The sequence below is a fragment of the Corella eumyota genome, chromosome 7, assembly GCF_963082875.1.
Source record: "Corella eumyota chromosome 7, kaCorEumy4.1, whole genome shotgun sequence".
Taxonomy (NCBI): domain Eukaryota; kingdom Metazoa; phylum Chordata; class Ascidiacea; order Phlebobranchia; family Corellidae; genus Corella; species Corella eumyota.
This window is the reverse complement of record NC_137496.1, coordinates 4,436,140-4,456,942: the sequence shown is the minus strand read 5'-3', so window position 1 is coordinate 4,456,942 and position 20,803 is coordinate 4,436,140. Positions and strand designations below refer to the sequence as shown.

Genomic DNA, 20,803 nt, shown 5'->3' with positions numbered 1-20,803 from the left:
ACTTGTCTAGTTTAGCATTCAAAACGCGACAAGCATAAATTATGATGACCAATAACTGTCTTTACTTAAAAGAATCATAAAACTGATGTTTACTTTTCATTATAATCGATACTGATCACAATTTTAAACAATTTTTTCTTTGTTTTTAGAGATGCTAGATAAGTGAAAAGAGGTCCTTCCCTAGTTGGATGGCTCTTTTTACTTCAGAATTGAAGGATTTAGGAAGTAGGTGCGAGGTCGTTGGGGTAGGGAAATGGGTAAAAGGCTTAGGGTGTTACGGGTTTTGGGTATATGATATCACCCTTCCTTAAATACCTTCTCTCAGTCCACATTAGAGTTAAGAAGTTTTGGAAGGGGAGTTTCGGGTGTGTTTTTTAAAGGAGGTTTTGGGTAAGGTTTTTCGAAAGATGTTTAAGGTGTGGTTTTAGAAAGAGGGTTTCTGGTATGTTTACTGGGTACAAAACGTAAAGCTTTTGTCACCAGTTTTTTTAAATAGATCTCGACTACATATTAGAATCTATACCACCAACCCATACAACATAATTTTAAAGCTTTACTGTCACCAAGCGGCAAACGTTAATTCCAAAATTTAACCGACAATGTGGTGTAGTGGTAAGAACACTTGCTGCACCACCATGAGGTCATGGGTTCAATCCTCACTGATCTCATGCTGTAGCGCCCTTGATTAAGGCGCTATAAACGGTATGAACTCCTGCTGCGCCAGCTCTTAATCAGCAGTATAATTATCGGGCCATTATAATCTATAATATCCCAAACTGCCAAAGGCAACTCGAGACTGGGTCGGAGTAACTAATGTTACTCTATGTTTAAGTCGCGCATTCGACCTTCCCACGTCGAGGATAAAAATATATACAAAAAAAAAAAAGTTTCTAAACACGATTAAAATACATTTTTTTACAAATTACTTGTTTAATAAATCCGATATTTTTTGTAACAAATTTACTAAAAATTCTAAAAGTAATATTTTAAATATGCTATATTAGGTAAATTTACGGTTGAATAAATTGGGGGTAAACAAAAACCACTCGCTGTAGCGAAAAAATACAACTCGCTGTAGCGAAAAAAACCTGCTCATGTTGCATATACGGAAAATGTTAACAAGGGTTTTTAAGGCAAATAATTTAAGAAAATTTGTCACAATGGCAAATCCTGCAAGAACTGTTGTGCACGATGACAAAAATAATGAATTTTACATCAAAATGCCAGGTAGTTACTTTTTAAACAACTTTTACTAAGTGCAGAAGTGTATATGCTTTTAATACATTTTGACTGTCTGACATTCTAAAAGATTGGCGTTACGTTAAATTAAAACCACTTTCTTAATGCAATAAACACTAAACATTAATTTAAAAATTGATAAAACTGACAAAGTTTCATCTTAGCATACCAACCTATGGTTAGACAGATCTTTAAACATCATCTTATTATTGAATTACAAAATTATTACTAACTTTTAAACAACAGAGCAATAGTTAAAAAACTACCTTAACACAAAAATGACAATAATAACCAAACTAATTTAACAGACATCTGTATTACATTTAACAATACTATAAATCATATTTGTAGTTAACATGCATTTAAAGGCTTGATCATTTAACAGAACTAAATTTTTATTTATTTAAAGGTGATGGTGAAAAAGCATATCTCTCATACAACTATATTAACAAAAATATTATCGATTTGGAACACACTGTTGTTCCTGAATCATTCAGGGGTCAGGGTATAGGAAAAATTTTAGCAAAGGTAAAAAAAAATTTAAATGTTTCTAAAGTTGAATGATCATGTTACAATATTTTATAAAATATTCTATGTAAAAGTTGATATGGCGGCATGGTGTAGTGGTAAGAATATTTGCTACACTACACATGAGGTCGTAGGTTCAATCCCAACGACTCTCATGATGTAGCGCCCTTGAGTAAAGCGCTATAAACGGTATGAACTCCTGCTAAGCCAGCACCTAATCAGCAGCATTATTGTCGGGCAATTATAATTTATAATATCCCAAACTGCCACAGGCAACTCAAGACTGGGGTGGAGTAACTGATGTTACTCCATATTTAAGTAGCGCATTCACTTTTCCACATCAAGGGTAAAGATATATACAAAAATGTATTCTTATCCCTAATACTACAGTAATTGGTGTATCTGTTTTTTATTAATTTATGTTTTATTTTTAGACCGCTCTTGATTTTGTTACCGAAAAAGATTTAAAGATGAAGTTAACTTGTTGGTATTTAGAAAAATATGTCAATGATAATCCATTAGAGGAATATACCAAAAGAATCGTTTAATTATTTAACGTTATTAGGAAATTTCATATGCATTTTTTTTAATATTTAAAATGGATTTTTATGCTAATTAATTTTAAAATATATATTAAACATGGTATTGGTTAAATAAAAATATAATTTTATTGATTATAATTTTTGTTATTTATTTTAAAAATACCATATGTATATTGCAGTGCATTTATTTAATGTTTTTTTTTTTGAACGAATTTAAGTATTTTTTTATAATTTAAATTAAATTGTTGGGGTTATATTTTTGTCGCCTTTTTTATTGTGGGGTTTGTGGCCAATAAAAAACAGTTCAAAAAATTTCACTATTTTTTTAAGTAATTTTAAAGCAAGTGTTAAATTTATCATTTAAATATCACACAACTATTTTTTTCATGGTTTTGAAATTGTCTAGCGCCCGCATGGCCCTATCGAGTATATGCTAGACGCCTAGATAAACACGAGACTTGTTAAACCATCCAACCGTATAAGCTATCCCACCGAGACGCCTTGTACCTAGACATAGGTTAGCACAGCTAAATCGTTTATACCTCAAGTATAGGCAACCAGAAGCAGCATTGTTTTAATTCGATTTTAACCTACAGCTGTTTATTAGGTGTTATATGCATAACCATATAGGGCAAATTTAGACGTTACTATTTTTGTGCAGTTTTTGGCTGATTTTTGTAATACTATTGACTTAAAAGAAGGAAATGTTTAAGCTATTGTCTGTGGTTTACAGTTGTAAATATTTCGTTGCTATAACCCAACGTTTATTTGCAACTAAAGTTCTTATTGGTTGTTTTTGTGTAGCAAAATTGGTATCAAAATAACGACGTTAAAAATAAAACTTCAAGACCGTTTATACATTTTAATTTGAAATATAATGTGGATACTTGTTTAGTTATAACAAATCAGCTTATAATTGAATGATTGATTAAGCGTTCAAAAAATATGACTCACTTTTAATTTTAATTTATATCAGTTTGCAAAGTTAAATTTTATGAACAGTTATGATAAACCAAACTTAATTTACATACACTATATTTTGTAGTGAATATAAGTATACATTATTATTTAACCTAGGGCTATTCGAACGTGATATTTATTGTCTGCATAAATCGACAATTAAATACTAGCTAGGCAAAGCGGAAATCTAAGCTTGTATTGTTAGTAGAATTTTCATTAATTATATATATATATATATTTTTTTACTTCGTACAGGTACCTAGGTCTAAACAATATGAATGAGATTAAAATTACCAATAAGTTAAATTCTGTTGTGTAAGGAGATAACTAATGTGGCATTAATTCAACAATAACAACAACATAAACAAACAAATAGTTACAATGAATATATCAAAAAATCGAAAAGTTTTTAGCATAAAACACTGTGTTACAGTTTCACTAATTCTTATTCTTCAATTTTCTTTATTTCACTGTGCGTCAAAGACTAAAAAGCCATTACATCCTATGATATATTTCGACTCGGACGACATCGATAAATTACAACACAAAGCTGGTACAACACACACTAAAATAGCCAGCATACTTATCGAGGCTGGTACGAGTCTAAAAGACAATACTGCATATTATATGCCACCTATTTCTTTCGAGAAGTTCGGCAGTAGATGGAATGAATTGTACGGTAACAACTTGTGCGCGTTTGCAATGTATTGTGTGCTATATCCTGAAGACGAGGAGGCATTTTCGTTGGTAAGTATCGTAAAAGAAAATGTTAAAAACATGCTGTCACGCAGTACATTGGGTTGTTGTATTAAAAAACATTTTTTTATTATCTTAAACTTTCCTAATTTTTGTCATTCCTATTTTCCTTGTTTTTGTGCCCCAATTGACATTGTCGTCCCTATTTTTTCTTGTTATTTTATAATTTCTGTTATCCTTATTTTTTACTCTATGTTTTTGTAATTCCTACTATCCCTATTTTTTCTAGGTAATTCTTAATAACACGTTATTTACAATTTTTTTTAGGTTCAGCTGTACATGGATCGTATGACGTCATATCCTGACTGGTACGTCACAGCCAGCCGTAAAGTAGACGAGGTTCCAATCGGTCATTCTTTAACAGGTTATGCAACGGCAGTGGACTTTTTATACAGACGTTTCGACGTGGCAAGGCGTAAAAAATATCTGGCAAAAATTAAAGTAGAAACAAGTGCAATGTATACGATTATTTTAAAGAAGAGGTCTGGCTGGACTAGGCAGCATATCCACAACCACGCTCCTACTAACGTTCTGTCAGTGTTGCTTGGCGGAATGGTATATGGAATGCACTATCCCGAAATAGGTTAGTGTGGAACAGTCGCAAGATGGCGCACCGGAGTAGTATTTCTTCAAAAAAATCGGTGTATAGCCCGTAAGGTCTAAGGTTCAAAACGCGCCAAAGCCTTTTTAATTTTTAAGTAATGTTAACACATTGCTTTTAAAAGTCTGACTAACAAAACTTTACGTAATAAAATTTAAGTTTTCAGTAAATAATTTAACAACTACAGTTTAGCTTTCTGACTTGTTGTTTTATGTATTTCAGCAAAACCTTGGATCGACGTCTCGATTGAATTATTCGAAAAGGCAATGAAGTTGTTTGCAATTGTAGTCGACGGTTCTTGTGACGAGGGGGTCGCCTATGGGTCTTACACGACCCGCGGTATAACTCAGTACGTGTTTCTAGCCTTAAGACACTTTAAAATCGACCACACAAAAAATCCGTGGCTAAAAGAAAACTTTTGGTTTATGTTCGCTACAACCATGCCGGGGTACCAACGTACAGTTGGAATTGCTGATTCGAACCATAACTGGTTCTATGGTCCGGAAAGTCAGCTGGTGTTTTTGGACGCATTTGTCATTAAAAACGGGTACGGGAACTGGTTGGCGGATAAAATCCGACACGTCCGCCCGAAAAACCAACCGCTAGCTCGCTCCATGTCTCAGAAATGGAGCACCACACATACTGAGTTTATTTTTTATGATCCGCAATATCAAGCGGTTAATCCGATAGACGAAACTCTGTTTTACGTTTTTAGCGATTGGGGCGTAGTAACCTATGGTGGCGGCCAGTACCTTAAAAAGGGCAATACTTTCTTATCGTTCAAGTCGGGGGCTGTACATGGAGAAGGAATAGCAGACGTGGTTGAGCACAACTTATTTTCAAACTTAGTAAACGGCTGGAACAACTTTAACGCTGGTCATGAGCACCCTGATCAAAACTCGTTTGTTTTTGCACCCAACGGTCGCTATTTCATTACTGAAGCCTTATACTCGCCTAAACACTCTTATTTAAATAACATCGTCACGTTCGCGCCGTCAGAAGAAAGCCAATGCAACCAACCGTTTGAGGGACAGATAGGCGAATGTGCCAAGTGGTTAGGGTACAAGACTATACCTGTGTCAAGAGGCAAGATAGTAACAGCGACTCAATCAGATTACATGGTGCATATTGCTGGGGAGGCAGTAAACGCATACAGGCAAAAACATAACTATTCTTATATAAATATATTTGTAAATTTAAAAACATAATATTTAACCTTGCCTTTTTTACAAAATTTAGGCCTAAGCTTGGTTTGGAGAGTGTTCAGAGATCGATGGTTCTCTTGGATCCAGAAGTACTGGTGGTAATCGACAGCATTTATCTTGATAAGAAAAGTAAATTAACCAGGGCAAGTTCGTTCTTTCACAACGTTCTTCATAACTTTCATCCCTATCGCCATCTTGGATTTAGAGGTAATTTATTAATTTACTATATTTTTACTAAGTTCTGTACATTTTGTAACTTTTACAATTTGAAATGACAGGTGCACAAGTTATTTATCCGGAAGGTCCTTATGCGTTTTTCTGGTTTAAACCAGATTCTAGCAGTCCCTCTTGTACATTACATAATCAAGCCTACGACTCAGAATACAAGGAACGGACGACCAATTATGTTAACGTTACGTACGATCTTGAAAAAGAGGGCCCAACGCGCATGGTTTACATGTTCGTAGGCCCCAGCACTAAGATACAGTCGGTTTATGTTTTAAACACTACAGACAAGCACGCACTACACATGACTGTCGTTGTGGACGGGTTGGAGTACAATATAAGCGCGGCGTCCCTTACTGCATCTGCTAGTAGACGCATGCGAGACCTGGGCTTTGGTGGATATCTTAAACTGACAGTAGATGATGAGAAACATTTCTTCGGGATGGATAAGACGACGGAAGTTGGCAACCGATGTCACGCTGTCGACGCGGACTCAGTGACTACATTTGTGAGATCGGTGATGACGTCCTACAAACCAATGACATCACCGAAAGAGGACTTGGTAGTTGTTGACGAAACTACGACGGCTGAAACCTCAACCGGTCTCAGCAATTTGCTGATGTTAAATGTAACAACGTTTTTGGTGCTGTTTTGTTTCTTGTTTTGGGCGCAAAGGAGGCTGCTTTTTCAACCAAAAAAGAGGTAAAATTTAACAAGTTGTTAAAAAAGCAGTTCACATAAAAAATACAACACAATATATTTTTTTTGTATATATCTTTATCCTCGATGTGGGAAGGTCGAATGGGCGACCTAAACATAGGCTAATATCATTTACTCCGACCCAGTCTCGAGTTGCCTGTAGCAGTTTGGAATAATATATAGATATAATTGCCCGGTAATTATGCTGCTGATTAAGTGTTGGCTCAGCAGGAGTTCGTACCGTTTATAGTGACTTACTCAAGGGCGCTACAGCAAAAGAGCAGTGGGGATTTAACCCACGAACTCATGGTGGTGTAGCAAGTGTTTTTACCACTACACCATGTTGCCTGCTATTTTAATCAAGTGATCTTAAATTTGTAGATGCTTCGTACGCAGCGTGTTGGTGGTAGGAAGTCTTGTTTGGGTGACGACTTTGCTTCAACTTGGTTGTATGACTTGCGACAAAATCGTGTACAAAAAAGACGAAATTTTCTGCGACATAGATCAACCAATGTACTTAAAAAAAATAATTAAAAATCTTTTTTTGTGAACGTTACATATTAATTGCTAAAAAATAATGAAAAAAAATTTAACTGTTGTTCAGTGAAAACCGAACGTTTAACCAACCTCCGACAGTATTTATTACGTCACTTTCGGGTTCGGGAGCCGAGTTGATGGAGATGATTTTTCAAAACTCGTCGGATTTTCTGTACATGTCAACCTACGACGTTAACATTCCTTCGGATTTCGATAGTTCGCGATACGACCCTTGCTACTGGCCAAAAAATAACCTAAAGGTACTTTTAGGGGTTTATTATTTAAAGGAATTTACAGCATAATATTACGTAGTTTGTAACACATTTAAAAAAAAGTAGAAGTACAATTAAAAAGTTACCCCAAGACTATTACTACTAACCCTTGTACCGGTAATAAATTTGCCTAGTTCCTGTAAATCCCATTTTATTAAAAACTGTCATTTCGTTCTTTTTATAAATTGTTACATAAAACACCTAATAATCAAATTTGCTTAACGTTTACCCACAGAGCTACGTGACTACCGCGGGCTGGTTCAGTTCAATGTACACTGAACCCCTTGCTTTTCTTAACAATCTGAAGGAAGACAACGAACACGTTCAGCGTATGAGAAGGCAATTTCGCGAGCACGACAAGTCGATGCAATTCGCGTTTAATTTAGAGTCTGGGTTTTGGAATTCAAAGGTAAACTACCTTAACATTTGCAAAGCATGTTGTTGTTGTCAGAAAAATATCAATTAAAAGCAAATTTGCTATCATATTTTATACATATACAATATAATTTTTTACAGATACAATGGCTACAGAAAGTTGTTGGTCATTCGTCAAGAATCATCATTGTAGTTCGCGACCCACGTGACTGGATCTACTCACTCATTCGTGACGATTTGACGAAGCGCCAACTTTTATGGTATATATATTTTTTAAAAACCGTAGCATAGGTTATATATATCATTTTTTAAGATATTTTTACTACAAAAAAATGCAATAAACAAATAAATATTCTTATTAACACAATAAATGATCATTCTTACTTGCAAAGCTTTTAATATTAACGGACTTTTCGGCTTGAAGCAGTATTGAATGCAGTAAACAGCTAGTTTTGTTTCTTGGTTATTGCTTTGATTTTGCACTGCTACGCTTTGCCCTTACGGCTTTGTTACTAAACATGTGCTTACACAAATACCTAAACTAGTTCTACTTATTATAGCAGTATAGCCTACTTAATTTTTCATTTTAAACTGTACAAAAAAATGGAAAACTTTCCTTTGGAAAACTTGCAAGTATGGCGCGCCCGCGAACATTGTTATTTTCACACAAGTTCGTGCGCGGTAATTGTATGTTGTTTATGTTTCGGTCAAGTTTAATTATCCTCATTTTTAGGCAAAAGAACATTTTACATAACTATGTTGGTCGTGATACCTTAAACTGCCCCGATCCATCTTGGTTACCATGGGAATACAGAAAAGATCATATTGCAGGCAGTGTTGTCGAGGAATTAGCACAAATTTGGGCTGAAAATACCGCTACTATGATAAGGAACGCCAGATCTTTCCAAATTGTAAGATTTGAAGATTTAATTAAGAATCCTAAATACGCAGCCGAGGCAATACTAAGACGAATGGGGATTACAATATCAGTTCCACAAATCAATCGATTAACCAGGTAACATAAGCTATTATATATAATAAGTACAATGGCAGATTTGCTTTTTAAAAAAGATAGTACTTGTTATTAAATTGCTTATAAAAGAAAACACATTTATTACCTACTTATAACATGTTGGAACGCCGGTTTATATTTCTCTTTGTTTTTGTATGTGCAGAGCGGTGCGAAGCGGTTACCACAACCTTAGGTATGAAGGGCCAATCCACGAAAACTATCACCTACAGTGGAAAACCAAACTCACGACGAAAAATGTTGCTACGATCAACAAAATATGCGCCAGTGTTATGCAATCCTTGGGATATATTTAAATCTATATATTTTTAATGTTTTTTGTTTAAATTTGCTTTTTATATAATACACACTGCCACAATCCGAAAATAAAGTGTTTTAATATGCTTCAAGCGATAAGGCAAAGATGTTTTTAAATTTAAAATAACACTATGAAATATTCGCAAAAACTGCTTTAAGATTTTATTTTATTTTGTTTTTAAGGGCATCAATGACACTAAATAATAAGATATATATTAAATATTAAATTACTGCGACAGAAAAAAATTACAAAATTAATTTCACGATTTAAAACATGCTACAAATATTAATGTTAACATAAGGATTTTAAGTATGTTATGGCATGGTTACCAAACCCAGGATAAAGAGGAACATTGCCTTATATACAATCATTAATAATAAAGTTAAATTAATTCTGTTACCTCATTTGAACTACACCAACATAGCAATGCATAAATTAATTACGTCATTCAAGCACATTCAAAAATGAGGTGTTTTTTTATTTGAAGTAAATAGTTGTTAATTTCCGGTGATTCGGTCACCGCGGGTGCACGGGCGAGAAAAAAGACTTGCGGGCAGACAAATTTTGGGCGAGATTAATTTTTAAACCGTTTACATTTATTAAATAACCAGCCTTTGAACGCATGTGTAAATATACATCAGAAAATAAAAAATAGTTGTAGATCTTGTGTCATTTTTTAATTATCTCAAAGTTTAAAGGAATAATTTAAAAATAAAAATTGTGTTAAAGATAGTTGTTACAGATGAACAAAGTTTTTAAAGTTGAAAGCAAAGTTTTTAGGTTATTTTATTAGGTTAGATTATAAAGTTAGGGTTTAATAAAGCCTTTAATTTGTAATATTAATTTTAAATTGTGTGATTCAGAATTTTTTGTTCATACATGTTTTCGTGTTAAAGTATTTTGGGAGATCATAGCAGAATGGATTCGAAAATATTTCGCCTACTAATTTTACTTTCTATTTGTTTTTTCCTTTGTACAGGTAAGACTAAAAAATGCATTGTTTACAAGCAAAAGGCGGTTGCTTTGTGCTTAGAACATCAAACAAATGTGGTTTTAATATTTACGGTATAAGGCTCAAATAACATTTTTTAATAATTTTTAAAGGTCATCCATGCGATAGAGACTGTGACGGTTCTAAACCAATGACATGCGAGTATGATTTCACTTTAGAATGGTAAGTAAGCATTTTATTTAAACGTCAAAAAAATGCTCAAAAACATTTATTTATGTTATGTTATAGGTATTCAACTTTATCAAAAGCGTGCTATAATTGTCCAATGAACAAAACAGATTGCTCAAGAGAACATTGTATTGCGGCAGACGGGGTCGTTCGGGCAATTACTGTGGTCAATCGAATGCTACCAGGCCCGGCAATTACCGTAATTTGACCAATACATTACATCCCTTTCAACCGCAATACTACAAACGCATTTCAAAAGAACAAAAAACAATTTAAAACTAGTCAATAAATTACGTAAACCAAACTACAAATTTTAAAGTAACAATTAAGTTTTAAATATATTACTTTTCATGTGCTTAAGTTGTTTTAAATCTTGGAACATAGGTATGCCATGAGGATACCATAGTCGTGCGGGTGCTTAACATGCTTGAAAACGGTGAAGGGACCGCCATACATTGGCATGGTATTTACCAAGTCGGTACTCAGTGGATGGACGGCGTACCTATGGTAACTCAGTGTCCAATACCAATCAAAACTGCATTCACTTACAGATTTAAGGCAAATCCACCAGGTAAGGATAATTCTTTTAACTTTTCGCGGGCCCAAGGCAAATATATTTTTAGCTAAAAATAAACAATTTAAAAAAACCTTAATGCAAATCATTCTAAGTATGAGTAATTTGGTATGTTTGCGATATGAATATTAAGGCGTACAACTTGATAACAATATTGACCACTCAATTAAAGCATGGTCTAAGAAGGTCAAAACACTCGTAAGAGCTTTTAAATAAATATAAAGTTGACTTAGTTAAATTCTACGTACAGTTATTCTTTGAATTTCCACCTAAGAATAATAGTTAAAAAAATGTTTTTTCAAGGAACGCATTGGTGGCACTCACATGACGGCTTTCAACGTTCTGATGGAGTTGCTGGGACTTTAATTGTCAAAACCGCTTTAGATAAAAACCCCAACCGTGAACTTTATGATATAGGTATATAACTGCAATGTAGCTATAGCAAACAATCATTGCTAAAAAATAATAGCCTTAAAATACACAAAGACATGTTTTTGTTTTGACCAAATTCTAAGTATTGCTATTCTACCAACGCTTAAAATGGTTGTTCATAAATATTTACCATTTCCAGATAAATACACGCTTATGGTCGGTGATTGGTTGCACCAGACTACCATGGAAAAATACGTCCAGCATCACCATTCATCTGGTAACAACAAAGGGGAGAGTATACTGATTAACGGAAAAGGAGAATTTAATTATCAGGTACAAAACATAAAAAACTACAGATAGTTCTTCCTAAATTTTTCTTGAAGGTTACTTACTGTAAATAGCAGTAGCTGTCCGTTTTAATAGAATGTCCCAGATATTGTTATGTGCTATATAGTTTATAGTGTGCTACAACAACCTATGAATATACTTGTTATATTGTTGTAGGAGAACGGGACTGTGCAACCTCCCCTTGAAGAATTTGTAGTCGAAAAGGGTTTAAGATACAGATTTCGTATGATCAACAACGCGGCCGTCTTTTGCCCATTTCAGGTATTTTCTCAATACAAACTTTGTGATAAAATTTAAAGAGTGACGTTAATCCAAAAGTTAAACAAAAATGTGCAATGTTTACAATAAAAACCAACTTTTTTTGGACTTTGAATATATAATAAATGTCAATTTCTAATTTTATTACAGGTAAATCATTCAATATTGGTAATCTTAGAGGTAATACTTCAATCAATAATAGATGGTAGTAACTTAATCTTATTTGTATTTCGTCAGCTAACTGTCGACGAGCACAACCTCACTGTGATAGCAACCGACGGAAGTGACGTCACGCCCTTCGAAGTGACGTCGTTAGTTCTCCATGGAGGCGAGACGTTTGATTTTGTTTTGTCAGCCAACAAAGCGGCGAGTTCTTATTGGCTAAGAGTCCAAGGTTTGGCGGACTGCCGTAACCAATCACAGAAGGCCATCATAAGGTTGGAAATTTCTCAATATTAGCACATAAACAAAATAAAACAAACACAAACTTCAAATTTTTTTTTCTATTATGCAGATACTCGTCCATTCCCGAAGGTACCAGACCAACTACTCTTCCAGGCAATTACACAAATCCATTAAATCCTCTCAACCCACCCTTTAACGACCCAGATACACTGTTTGTGACGTCACTGACAAGTAGTTACCCCACAGACGATAGAATTAAGGGGACCCCAGATCATGTGTTTTTTCTAGGCTTTGATTTTAAAAAGGTAAATGTCAGAGATTTTACTTGATTTTAGTTTTTGAACTTATTTTGATATGTTGTCTGATTATTAACTTTTTATTTGTTTTTGGCATGGTAAGGATAATTAAGATATATAGCTTGTAAGCTATGTAAAATACAACAAGAAAACAGTGAGAATCAAACAAGGGTAGCTTAACGTATGTCTTGGCAAAAGCCCTTAGACCTAATAGTTACATTATTAGATTTACATTTTATTGTTCATAGATTAACAATCCAGTTTACAATGATCCGGAGCTCTACCCAATCTCGTTCGTTCCAAGAAATGACGAATTGTATTCGCCTCAGATTAACAACATCACGTGGAAGGACCCCTCGTCGCCTTTTTTGACACAGTATAATGACGTCAACAAATCAGGAATCTGTAATTCAGCGACGGGGAAAAACGTGCCTAACAGCGAGGTATGGAAAATAGTTTAAAGTATTTTTTACGTTTATTTATTCTTGATTAGGGAGGTCGACTTTACGACCTAAACATAGAGTAACGTCAGAGATCAAACCCGCAAGATCTCGTGTAGTAAAACCAAGTGTTTTGACCACTTCTTTACATTGTATATCCCTTAGATATTAATACAGTTTTTTTTTTTTTTAATACTGAACTAGTATGCAGTATCTTAAAAGGATACGGCCTAACAGTTAATGCATATCTTTTCATATTACATAATATAATGCAAGAAAGAGACTTTTTTGATTTTTGTCTTGTATATTCACTATCTTCTACTAAACAATATTATTCCATGTTTTAGTTTTGCTTGTGTTCTCAAGTGTTTAGTGTGGGTATAGGAGAGTTAATAGAACTTGTTGTTTTCGACGAGGGAGTTACGTTTAATGCTGGACACCCGATGCATTTGCACGGGCAACATTTCGTAGTTGTGGCAATGGACAGGTAACGTCAGCTTTCTTTCTTAATATGCTCTTATGTACTTTACTTTCCCTTTACATGTCACAAATTCTACATTAAGCTTACCATGTTCTATTAATTCCCAGGGTTAGTAGCCAACTCAGTCTTAACCAAATGCAGGAACTACATGCCAGCGGGGGTATACCATATAACTTTAATAGACCTGTTATTAAAGATAGTGTGATCGTCCCTGACGGTGGCTACACTATCTTGCGTTTTATGAGCGATAACCCTGGCGTTTGGTCTTTTCATTGCCATCTATCGTTTCATTTAGCCGCAGGTAAATTCTTAATAATAATAATTTACCGGCAGTGTGATGTAGTGGTAAGAACTCTTGCTACACCACACATGAGGCTGTGGGTTCAATCCCCACTGATCTCATGCTGTAGCGCCCTTGAGTAAGGTGCTATAAAACGGTATAAACTCCTGCTGAGCCAGCACTTAATCAGCAGCATAATTACCGGGCAATTATAGTCTCTATAATATCCCAAACTGCCACAGGCAATTCGAGACTGGGTCGGAGTAACTGATGTTACTCTATGTTTAAGTCGCGCAGTCGACTTTCCCACATCGAGGATAAATTTATATATAAAAAAAAAAAAGACATAATATTATTATCTATACTTAGTCTCCCGTTACCTTTGTTATCATAAATATTTTATTGGTCAAAAAAATGACAAATCATAAGCTTGCATACAAATAACACGGTTTTATTTATTAGGAATGAACGTCGCGTTTCGAGTTGGCAACACTGATGACGTCATAGGAATTCCTGAAAACTTTCCGCAATGTGGCGACTGGGATGGGCCAAGTAATCAAGGAGGCGGTGTTCCTATCATATCACCTACATTAAGCACTTTGTTTTTTGGTGTTTTTTTTTATCTTGTATCACTTGTAGTTACTTATAAATAACTAGCATTCTTAAATATTGTGTTATATAAGGATATGCAAAAGCTTTTTTTGCATTGGTTTACTAGAAATCTTGATTGCTAAAACGTATTTTACTTCCTTCAATTTTCAAATCGATTTTATGACAAACAAAATTTTACAAAAATCCCGTTTTTTCGGTTTAAATTATTTATGACTTACCGATTTTTGCTGTGAGCTATAATAAATTTTCTGTATTAGGTAAAGAAAATACCGAGCGTAAATATATTTAAACATAAGTTTTTAACACATAACATATAAATATGGTAAAAGAAAACGAATTTTCAAAATGTTTATAAATTATTACTTTTTACCAAAGTATTTGCTAAATTTAAAAAAATATGACGTCATTTTCAAGCGACGCTTATCAATTATGCATATGTTGTCTGTCGTCTGCGCATATCTCCCAGGCACGTAATAGTTCAAAGAGAAAAAAAAACAAAAATCCCTGCCCAACGACAGTGTCTTGTGATCACAATAAAATGTGTTATAACAAAACCCACAGTTTAACATCTAGAATTACTTATAAAACCAAGTATATTAGGTGGATAAAACCTATATTGGTCAAATATATTGGGGTATAGCTTATTGTTTTAAAAATAAAGATAAATCTAACATCACATTGGCATATCTGTAATATAGAACACCACATCAGCACCAAACACAAATCAAATTCTTCAGGGAAACGCCATTGAATACGAATAACAGTTGCTTAATAAAATTAAAAATTAATAAAAGAAAACATCACGGCATCTGCGCGAGTGAAAATCAATATTCTCTCTGGAGACAACTTTTCTTTCTCTCTATTGTTCTTGCGCAATTTCAAATTAGAACGCCGTCTTTTCCTTGTTATAAAAGCAACTGCAAAGCGTGCATATATTATATTTTTTACTAGTAAAGCAACACGTCGTAACGTACTGTAGCTTTATCGGTTCTCTTATAGTTAAATACTATAACAAACTTGTTTAATCTATTATCTAGTGCAAGACAGAGAATACAGAATGGTAAGTTGCATAGATATTCAAATTAAAATAAAATGTTTAATAAACTCAAAGGCATAGTTTTATATTTTAGAAATAAATTCAAAGCTCAACAATAAGTCATTAAAATTTATCTTTTTGGATTTAAAATAATAATATTTTTCAGCGTGAATGTATTTCAATCCATGTCGGCCAAGCCGGGGTTCAGATCGGAAATGCTTGCTGGGAGTTGTACTGTCTCGAGCATGGCATCCAACCTAACGGTCAGATGCCAAGCGACAAGACTGTCGGAGGAGGAGACGACTCTTTCAACACCTTCTTTAGCGAAACAGGAGCGGGAAAACACGTCCCAAGAGCAGTGTTTGTTGATCTTGAGCCAACTGTAGTGGGTATGTTTAATAGAAAATTTTCAGAATACCAGATATTGTTGAGATTTATTTTAGATACATTTTATAAATATTACTTCCACAGACGAGATTCGAACCGGCACCTACCGACAGCTGTTTCACCCAGAACAAATGATTACAGGCAAGGAAGATGCAGCGAACAACTATGCTCGTGGTCATTACACAGTTGGTAAGATATATCAGCAACATACACTTTAAAGCTTTGTTGAATAACTCATATATTAAGATAAAGTGAATGGCTATACCAGTGTCTAGGTATTGACAAGGGCGTGGTTGTATATTAGTTTTTTTAATAGCAAAAAAATGCTTTTGCTATTACTTTGTTTAAACATCAGGCAAGGAGTTAATTGATCAAACTCTTGATCGAATTCGAAAGCTTGCCGATCAATGTACCGGGCTTCAAGGTTTCCTGATCTTCCACTCTTTCGGAGGAGGCACCGGATCCGGATTTGCATCTCTTCTAATGGAGAGACTTTCCGTCGATTACGGAAAGAAGTCAAAACTGGAGTTTGCTGTGTACCCAGCACCACAGGTAAATATTTACTACAAAACCAACGAATGTCCAAACTAGGGCGTGGCATTAACGGAGTGTATTCTATTGTAAAGGTGTCCACTGCAGTTGTCGAGCCTTACAATTCGATCTTGACCACTCATACCACCCTTGAGCACTCCGACTGTGCTTTCATGGTTGACAACGAAGCCATCTACGACATCTGTCGCCGAAACTTGGACGTCGAACGACCCAGTTACGCCAATCTGAATCGGCTGGTCGGTCAAATTGTTTCTTCCATCACTGCTTCGTTGAGATTCGACGGAGCACTGAATGTGGATTTAACGGGTAAGGGAAACTTGTAATCTTATTAAAAACGATTATTTCAAATCTTGCACTTTTGTTTGGGTAGAATTCCAGACAAACTTGGTACCCTACCCTCGCATCCATTTTCCATTGGTGACATATGCTCCAGTAATATCGGCCGAGAAGGCATACCACGAACAGTTGTCAGTTTCCGAGATCACCAACGCCTGCTTCGAGCCTGCCAACCAAATGGTCAAGTGCGATCCTCGACATGGCAAATACATGGCTTGCTGTATGTTGTATCGCGGCGATGTTGTGCCAAAAGACGTGAACGCTGCAATTGCAACTATCAAGACCAAACGTACAATTCAGGTAAGTCACACAAGTATTTAACTGAGACGGAAACGCTACTGAAATTACTACTTAATAAAAGCTAAACCTGAAACCTAGTAATGAGTTTTTGCTTTATTTTAGTTTGTCGATTGGTGCCCAACAGGATTCAAGGTCGGAATCAACTACCAGCCGCCGACCGTTGTTCCAGGAGGCGATCTCGCCAAAGTTCAGCGAGCTGTGTGCATGTTGAGCAACACCACCGCCATTGCTGAGGCTTGGGCTCGTTTGGATCATAAATTTGATCTCATGTACGCCAAACGGGCTTTCGTCCACTGGTAAGTACTTTACAATTCTTTATGACGTCACAGTATTTTTATGACGTCATACAAAAAGTTTAAACAACGGATTGATTAACAGGTACGTCGGCGAAGGAATGGAAGAAGGTGAATTCTCGGAGGCCCGTGAGGACCTCGCGGCTTTGGAGAAAGATTACGAAGAAGTCGGACTCGACTCCGCTGATGGAGAAGAGGAGGAAGAAGAGGAAGAATATTAAAAACAGCATGGATAAAAAAAACTGTAAAATTTCAATGTTTCGCGTGGTGATTAGTGTATCTTAATTGTCAATAAAAACTATAACCATAAAAAAAAACTTTTGAATATAAAAAGGTAAATAAGTAAGTTGATCGGTAAAAAGCCCTTTTCAACAAAAGACATAGTACTTGTTTTCGCAAATTCAAAGATCAAATTACAAAATGTGGTATTTATTGAAAACCAAACATTGTTATAGAGAACAAAGCAAAAAAAATATTTTGACCTTTGATAAAAATTGGTAAAAAAAACATAAAAAAATTAAAATACTGATTTGCTACTAAAAAAAATCCAAATAAAAAATGTTGAATGAAAAGTTAAAGTGCAATTTCATAATAACTATAGGTAAAATCTTACATACAATAAAGTATAGAAAAACTCAATAACATTTTACCCTTTCACATTTGGGCAAGCAATAACATTGACAAAACACTGAATAGAAGTGAAAACATTGGTTGAACGACATGGCCATTGGAACCTGTTATTAATTATATAACATTTAGTTACAACATTTTTAAAAATAAAATATACAAAGTATTAAATTGTTTATATAATAAGATCTTACCTGGATTGTTTTCAATAGTTGCTGTAATATAAAAAATACAAATTATTAAAGAAAATAAATTTAACATACACTTTCTTAATCATTTTTATTACTTACAATCTATCCAATCCCGATAATCTGACACTCTTGTATAGACTCCAGGATAATTAGGCCTGGCACAACCGATACCAAAACTGGTGACGCCTTGCAGCACACCGTTGCAGTATAACGGACCACCACTATCACCTTGGCACGTATCGACACCTCCAGTTTCAAATCTTTAATATAAATTAAAACAAGTTTTGATTGAAAAAATAATAACTACAGGTCAGCTAAACCGGCAGCGTGGTGTAGGGGTTAAAATACTTTGTTTTACTACATAAGGTCCTAAGTTCGATTCTCACTACTTACAGTAGGGTTTTAGTTAGGCGATACTAACAGTATAACCTACTGCTAAGCCGGACACCAACCAGCAAAACAAATATTGTAAAATTGTAATCAACAATACCCCCATACTTTCTAAATTAAAGACTAAGGCGGGGTTAAAAATGTTACAAAAGGTGCAAAATAAAAAAATATTTTATCTTTTAAGGTGGGTTAATTAGTTTACCCAGCACAGACGTTTGTGGGTTCAATCAACGCGGTTCCATCTTGTCCAGTATTGTACCAAGACTGACAGACTGCGTTACTGATAATTGGAACAGTTGCCTGCCTCAACAGTGTAGATCCTATCCCGCCCTCTGTTTAAATAAAACATGTAGGAATATTTACATATAAGGTAGAACAATTTGGATCATTTGTACTTTACGGTTCTCAGAAAAACTTTCGTACTTTACGGTCCTCGCTAATTTCTCTCTAGTATTCTACGATCTTGGCTAGTTCTTTTTAGTACTCTACAGCCCTTGCCAAATCTGTCTCGTACTCTACGGTCCTTGCTTTTTCTCACATGTACTTTACGGTCCTATCTAGTTTTCTTTTGTACTTTACGGTCCTCGTTACACTCTTTTCAGTACTCTACCCCATCGCTAATTCTTTCTCATACCTTACAAACTTAGGTTTTACCAACAACCGTAAGTACAAGAGATCCAAACTGTATACAAAAAGCTCAATGATACGAGGATATTACACAAAGTAACATACAAACTTCAACAGCACCTACCCACTGTGTCGCCCCATCCGGCTATTTGGCAGCTTGTGCCAACCGTTACATCAACGCCTTGTACGGGTAAAGGAATCACATTTAGAGAAGAGGAAAGAGTATAAGAGGAAGAAAGTCGCAGTAGACTTATGTCGTTGGTCGATAAACCCGGATTGTAACCTGAACAATAAATAAAAGACTGAGTTGTTTTTTAATACTTGTTTATTTTAAAAAAAGTATTTTAAATAGAATTTTTTTTATTCGCCTGGGTGGTCGAATATTCGGTCGACTCCGCGTTCGGTAAAAGAAGATGACACAAGTAATATTCCGCAGCGGATGAATATCTGGCTCGCCAAGGTGCTGACAAAAATTGACGTTTTAGTATTTACTTTGACTTCAAAAAGACTATCGTGTAGCATAAGGGCAACTTATGCTGCCTTGCCAAGCCTTAAGTTACTTTTTTAATATGGTATGTTGAATAACTATGACCTGACACCAAATCACTAGTATTAAGAATCAAACTTGAAACCCCAAGGGCTAAAACAAAGTGCCGTAGATACGCTGCACTATGCAGTCAGTTAACATGTAAATACGAACCATATGTTTATATTAAGGACATTAAAAATACACGTACTTGGTTGTACAATGAGCTGCCGTGACAACGTACTGAGGATTAACAAGTGTTGAACCACAGGTTGCACTTAAAGTGCCAAAAGATAATGTCGCGAATAAACATACTGATGGATAGGCCGTAGTACTCGTTACCGACGTCCCGCCGACGATGCGGCCATTTTTATGTTCCTCTGTAATCAACAGTTATGCCTTTATTAAAATAACTACAGTACTTGTTCCATTGCTTAGGAGTATAGTTAAAATTTCGTTAAACTGACATAATGCTAAGAGAACCATTAGTTTATTATATATATTTACCTAAATTCTGTTCGACTGTGTTTTCACATTTGACAATGCTTAGACCAAGCACTAAACAAATCGCTGCTAAGGTTAGACTAATTGACTTCATGGCTTTAATATTTGATATTAAAAATAACGCTTACTTCAAGCCCCGACTACAGCAAATAAATATATCCATTTGTACCGAGACACAATACATTATATAGTATTACATCCCCACGTAATCTATCTGGTAAAACTATTTATGCGCGGTCATTGTTCGTCGGGGTTTTTCAGAGCACCGTCGCTTTGTACTTTAATTCTATTACAAAGGTCATAACAAAAAATATATTGAAGGTAACGCGGGCCTTTGTCAATATTTAGATGATGCTAATTGAGAATGACATTTTTGAATATAATTGAAATAGTTTACATGTACCGTAAGAAGATTCAAATCTTTGTGAATATTTGTTTTGAAACATGATGTTAGTATTTGTTCTAAAACATTTGAACCACCTATAGTTTCCTGTTTAACAAAAGAAATGGCCGAAAATTGG

The 20,803-nt window shown here is 34.9% G+C and overlaps 5 protein-coding genes across 5 annotated transcripts; 4 read left to right on the top strand and 1 right to left on the bottom strand.

Moving 5' to 3' along the window:
* Positions 1–1,113: 1,113 nt before the first annotated feature.
* LOC145759964 (protein NATD1-like) lies at positions 1,114–2,571 on the top strand. Its single transcript, XM_082573819.1, has 3 exons — positions 1,114–1,227; positions 1,649–1,767; positions 2,202–2,571. Exons 1-3 carry the CDS (start codon positions 1,161–1,163, stop codon positions 2,313–2,315), a joined length of 300 nt encoding a protein of 99 aa, XP_082429945.1. The 5' UTR covers positions 1,114–1,160; the 3' UTR covers positions 2,316–2,571.
* Positions 2,572–3,533: 962 nt separating this feature from the next.
* Positions 3,534–9,325, top strand: LOC145760043 (dermatan-sulfate epimerase-like protein). The gene is made up of 11 exons (XM_082573907.1): positions 3,534–4,016; positions 4,293–4,608; positions 4,849–5,782; positions 5,866–6,038; positions 6,110–6,758; positions 7,137–7,268; positions 7,360–7,552; positions 7,800–7,973; positions 8,081–8,199; positions 8,673–8,954; positions 9,115–9,325. The coding sequence occupies exons 1-11, from the start codon at positions 3,651–3,653 to the stop codon at positions 9,263–9,265; spliced, it is 3,489 nt and encodes a 1,162-aa protein (XP_082430033.1). The 5' UTR covers positions 3,534–3,650; the 3' UTR covers positions 9,266–9,325.
* An 809-nt stretch (positions 9,326–10,134) lies between these two features.
* LOC145759738 (multicopper oxidase 3-like) lies at positions 10,135–14,554 on the top strand. The gene is made up of 13 exons (XM_082573586.1): positions 10,135–10,246; positions 10,372–10,441; positions 10,508–10,646; positions 10,832–11,018; positions 11,325–11,438; positions 11,593–11,726; positions 11,898–12,002; positions 12,237–12,436; positions 12,514–12,709; positions 12,949–13,143; positions 13,488–13,627; positions 13,729–13,922; positions 14,364–14,554. The coding sequence occupies exons 1-13, from the start codon at positions 10,186–10,188 to the stop codon at positions 14,552–14,554; spliced, it is 1,926 nt and encodes a 641-aa protein (XP_082429712.1). The 5' UTR covers positions 10,135–10,185.
* An 896-nt stretch (positions 14,555–15,450) lies between these two features.
* LOC145759641 (tubulin alpha-1 chain-like) lies at positions 15,451–17,662 on the top strand. Its single transcript, XM_082573488.1, has 8 exons — positions 15,451–15,573; positions 15,716–15,938; positions 16,021–16,125; positions 16,292–16,488; positions 16,563–16,794; positions 16,859–17,124; positions 17,227–17,420; positions 17,503–17,662. Exons 1-8 carry the CDS (start codon positions 15,571–15,573, stop codon positions 17,636–17,638), a joined length of 1,356 nt encoding a protein of 451 aa, XP_082429614.1. The 5' UTR covers positions 15,451–15,570; the 3' UTR covers positions 17,639–17,662.
* Positions 17,663–17,836: 174 nt separating this feature from the next.
* LOC145759801 (trypsin I-P1-like) lies at positions 17,837–20,427 on the bottom strand. The gene is made up of 8 exons (XM_082573652.1): positions 20,286–20,427; positions 19,990–20,158; positions 19,621–19,715; positions 19,377–19,535; positions 18,828–18,957; positions 18,335–18,495; positions 18,239–18,259; positions 17,837–18,151 (listed from the first exon to the last, which is right to left on the bottom strand). The coding sequence occupies exons 1-8, from the start codon at positions 20,374–20,376 to the stop codon at positions 18,072–18,074; spliced, it is 906 nt and encodes a 301-aa protein (XP_082429778.1). The 5' UTR covers positions 20,377–20,427; the 3' UTR covers positions 17,837–18,071.
* Between the last annotated feature and the right edge of the window lie 376 nt (positions 20,428–20,803).

Bases quoted from the DNA above. Each gene is read 5' to 3' on its own strand.
- LOC145759738 (XM_082573586.1), top strand. From the start codon at position 10,186: ATGGATTCGAAAATATTTCGCCTACTAATTTTACTTTCTATTTGTTTT. The intron at 10,247-10,371 runs GTAAGACTAAAA...TAATTTTTAAAG, and splicing joins TTGTTTTTTCCTTTGTACAG to GTCATCCATGCGATAGAGAC. The intron at 10,647-10,831 runs GTAATTTGACCA...CTTGGAACATAG, and splicing joins TACCAGGCCCGGCAATTACC to GTATGCCATGAGGATACCAT.
- LOC145759641 (XM_082573488.1), top strand. The intron at 16,489-16,562 runs GTAAATATTTAC...TCTATTGTAAAG, and splicing joins CTGTGTACCCAGCACCACAG to GTGTCCACTGCAGTTGTCGA. The intron at 17,125-17,226 runs GTAAGTCACACA...GCTTTATTTTAG, and splicing joins AGACCAAACGTACAATTCAG to TTTGTCGATTGGTGCCCAAC.
- LOC145759801 (XM_082573652.1), bottom strand. From the start codon at position 20,376: ATGAAGTCAATTAGTCTAACCTTAGCAGCGATTTGTTTAGTGCTTGGT. The intron at 18,260-18,334 runs GTAAGTAATAAA...TTTATATTACAG, and splicing joins TTATCGGGATTGGATAGATT to CAACTATTGAAAACAATCCA. The intron at 18,152-18,238 runs GTAAGATCTTAT...AATTAATAACAG, and splicing joins AACTATTGAAAACAATCCAG to GTTCCAATGGCCATGTCGTT.
- LOC145759964 (XM_082573819.1), top strand. From the start codon at position 1,161: ATGGCAAATCCTGCAAGAACTGTTGTGCACGATGACAAAAATAATGAA. The intron at 1,228-1,648 runs GTAGTTACTTTT...ATTTATTTAAAG, and splicing joins ATTTTACATCAAAATGCCAG to GTGATGGTGAAAAAGCATAT. The intron at 1,768-2,201 runs GTAAAAAAAAAT...TTTTATTTTTAG, and splicing joins TAGGAAAAATTTTAGCAAAG to ACCGCTCTTGATTTTGTTAC.
- LOC145760043 (XM_082573907.1), top strand. From the start codon at position 3,651: ATGAATATATCAAAAAATCGAAAAGTTTTTAGCATAAAACACTGTGTT. The intron at 6,039-6,109 runs GTAATTTATTAA...TTGAAATGACAG, and splicing joins TCGCCATCTTGGATTTAGAG to GTGCACAAGTTATTTATCCG. The intron at 7,553-7,799 runs GTACTTTTAGGG...GTTTACCCACAG, and splicing joins GGCCAAAAAATAACCTAAAG to AGCTACGTGACTACCGCGGG.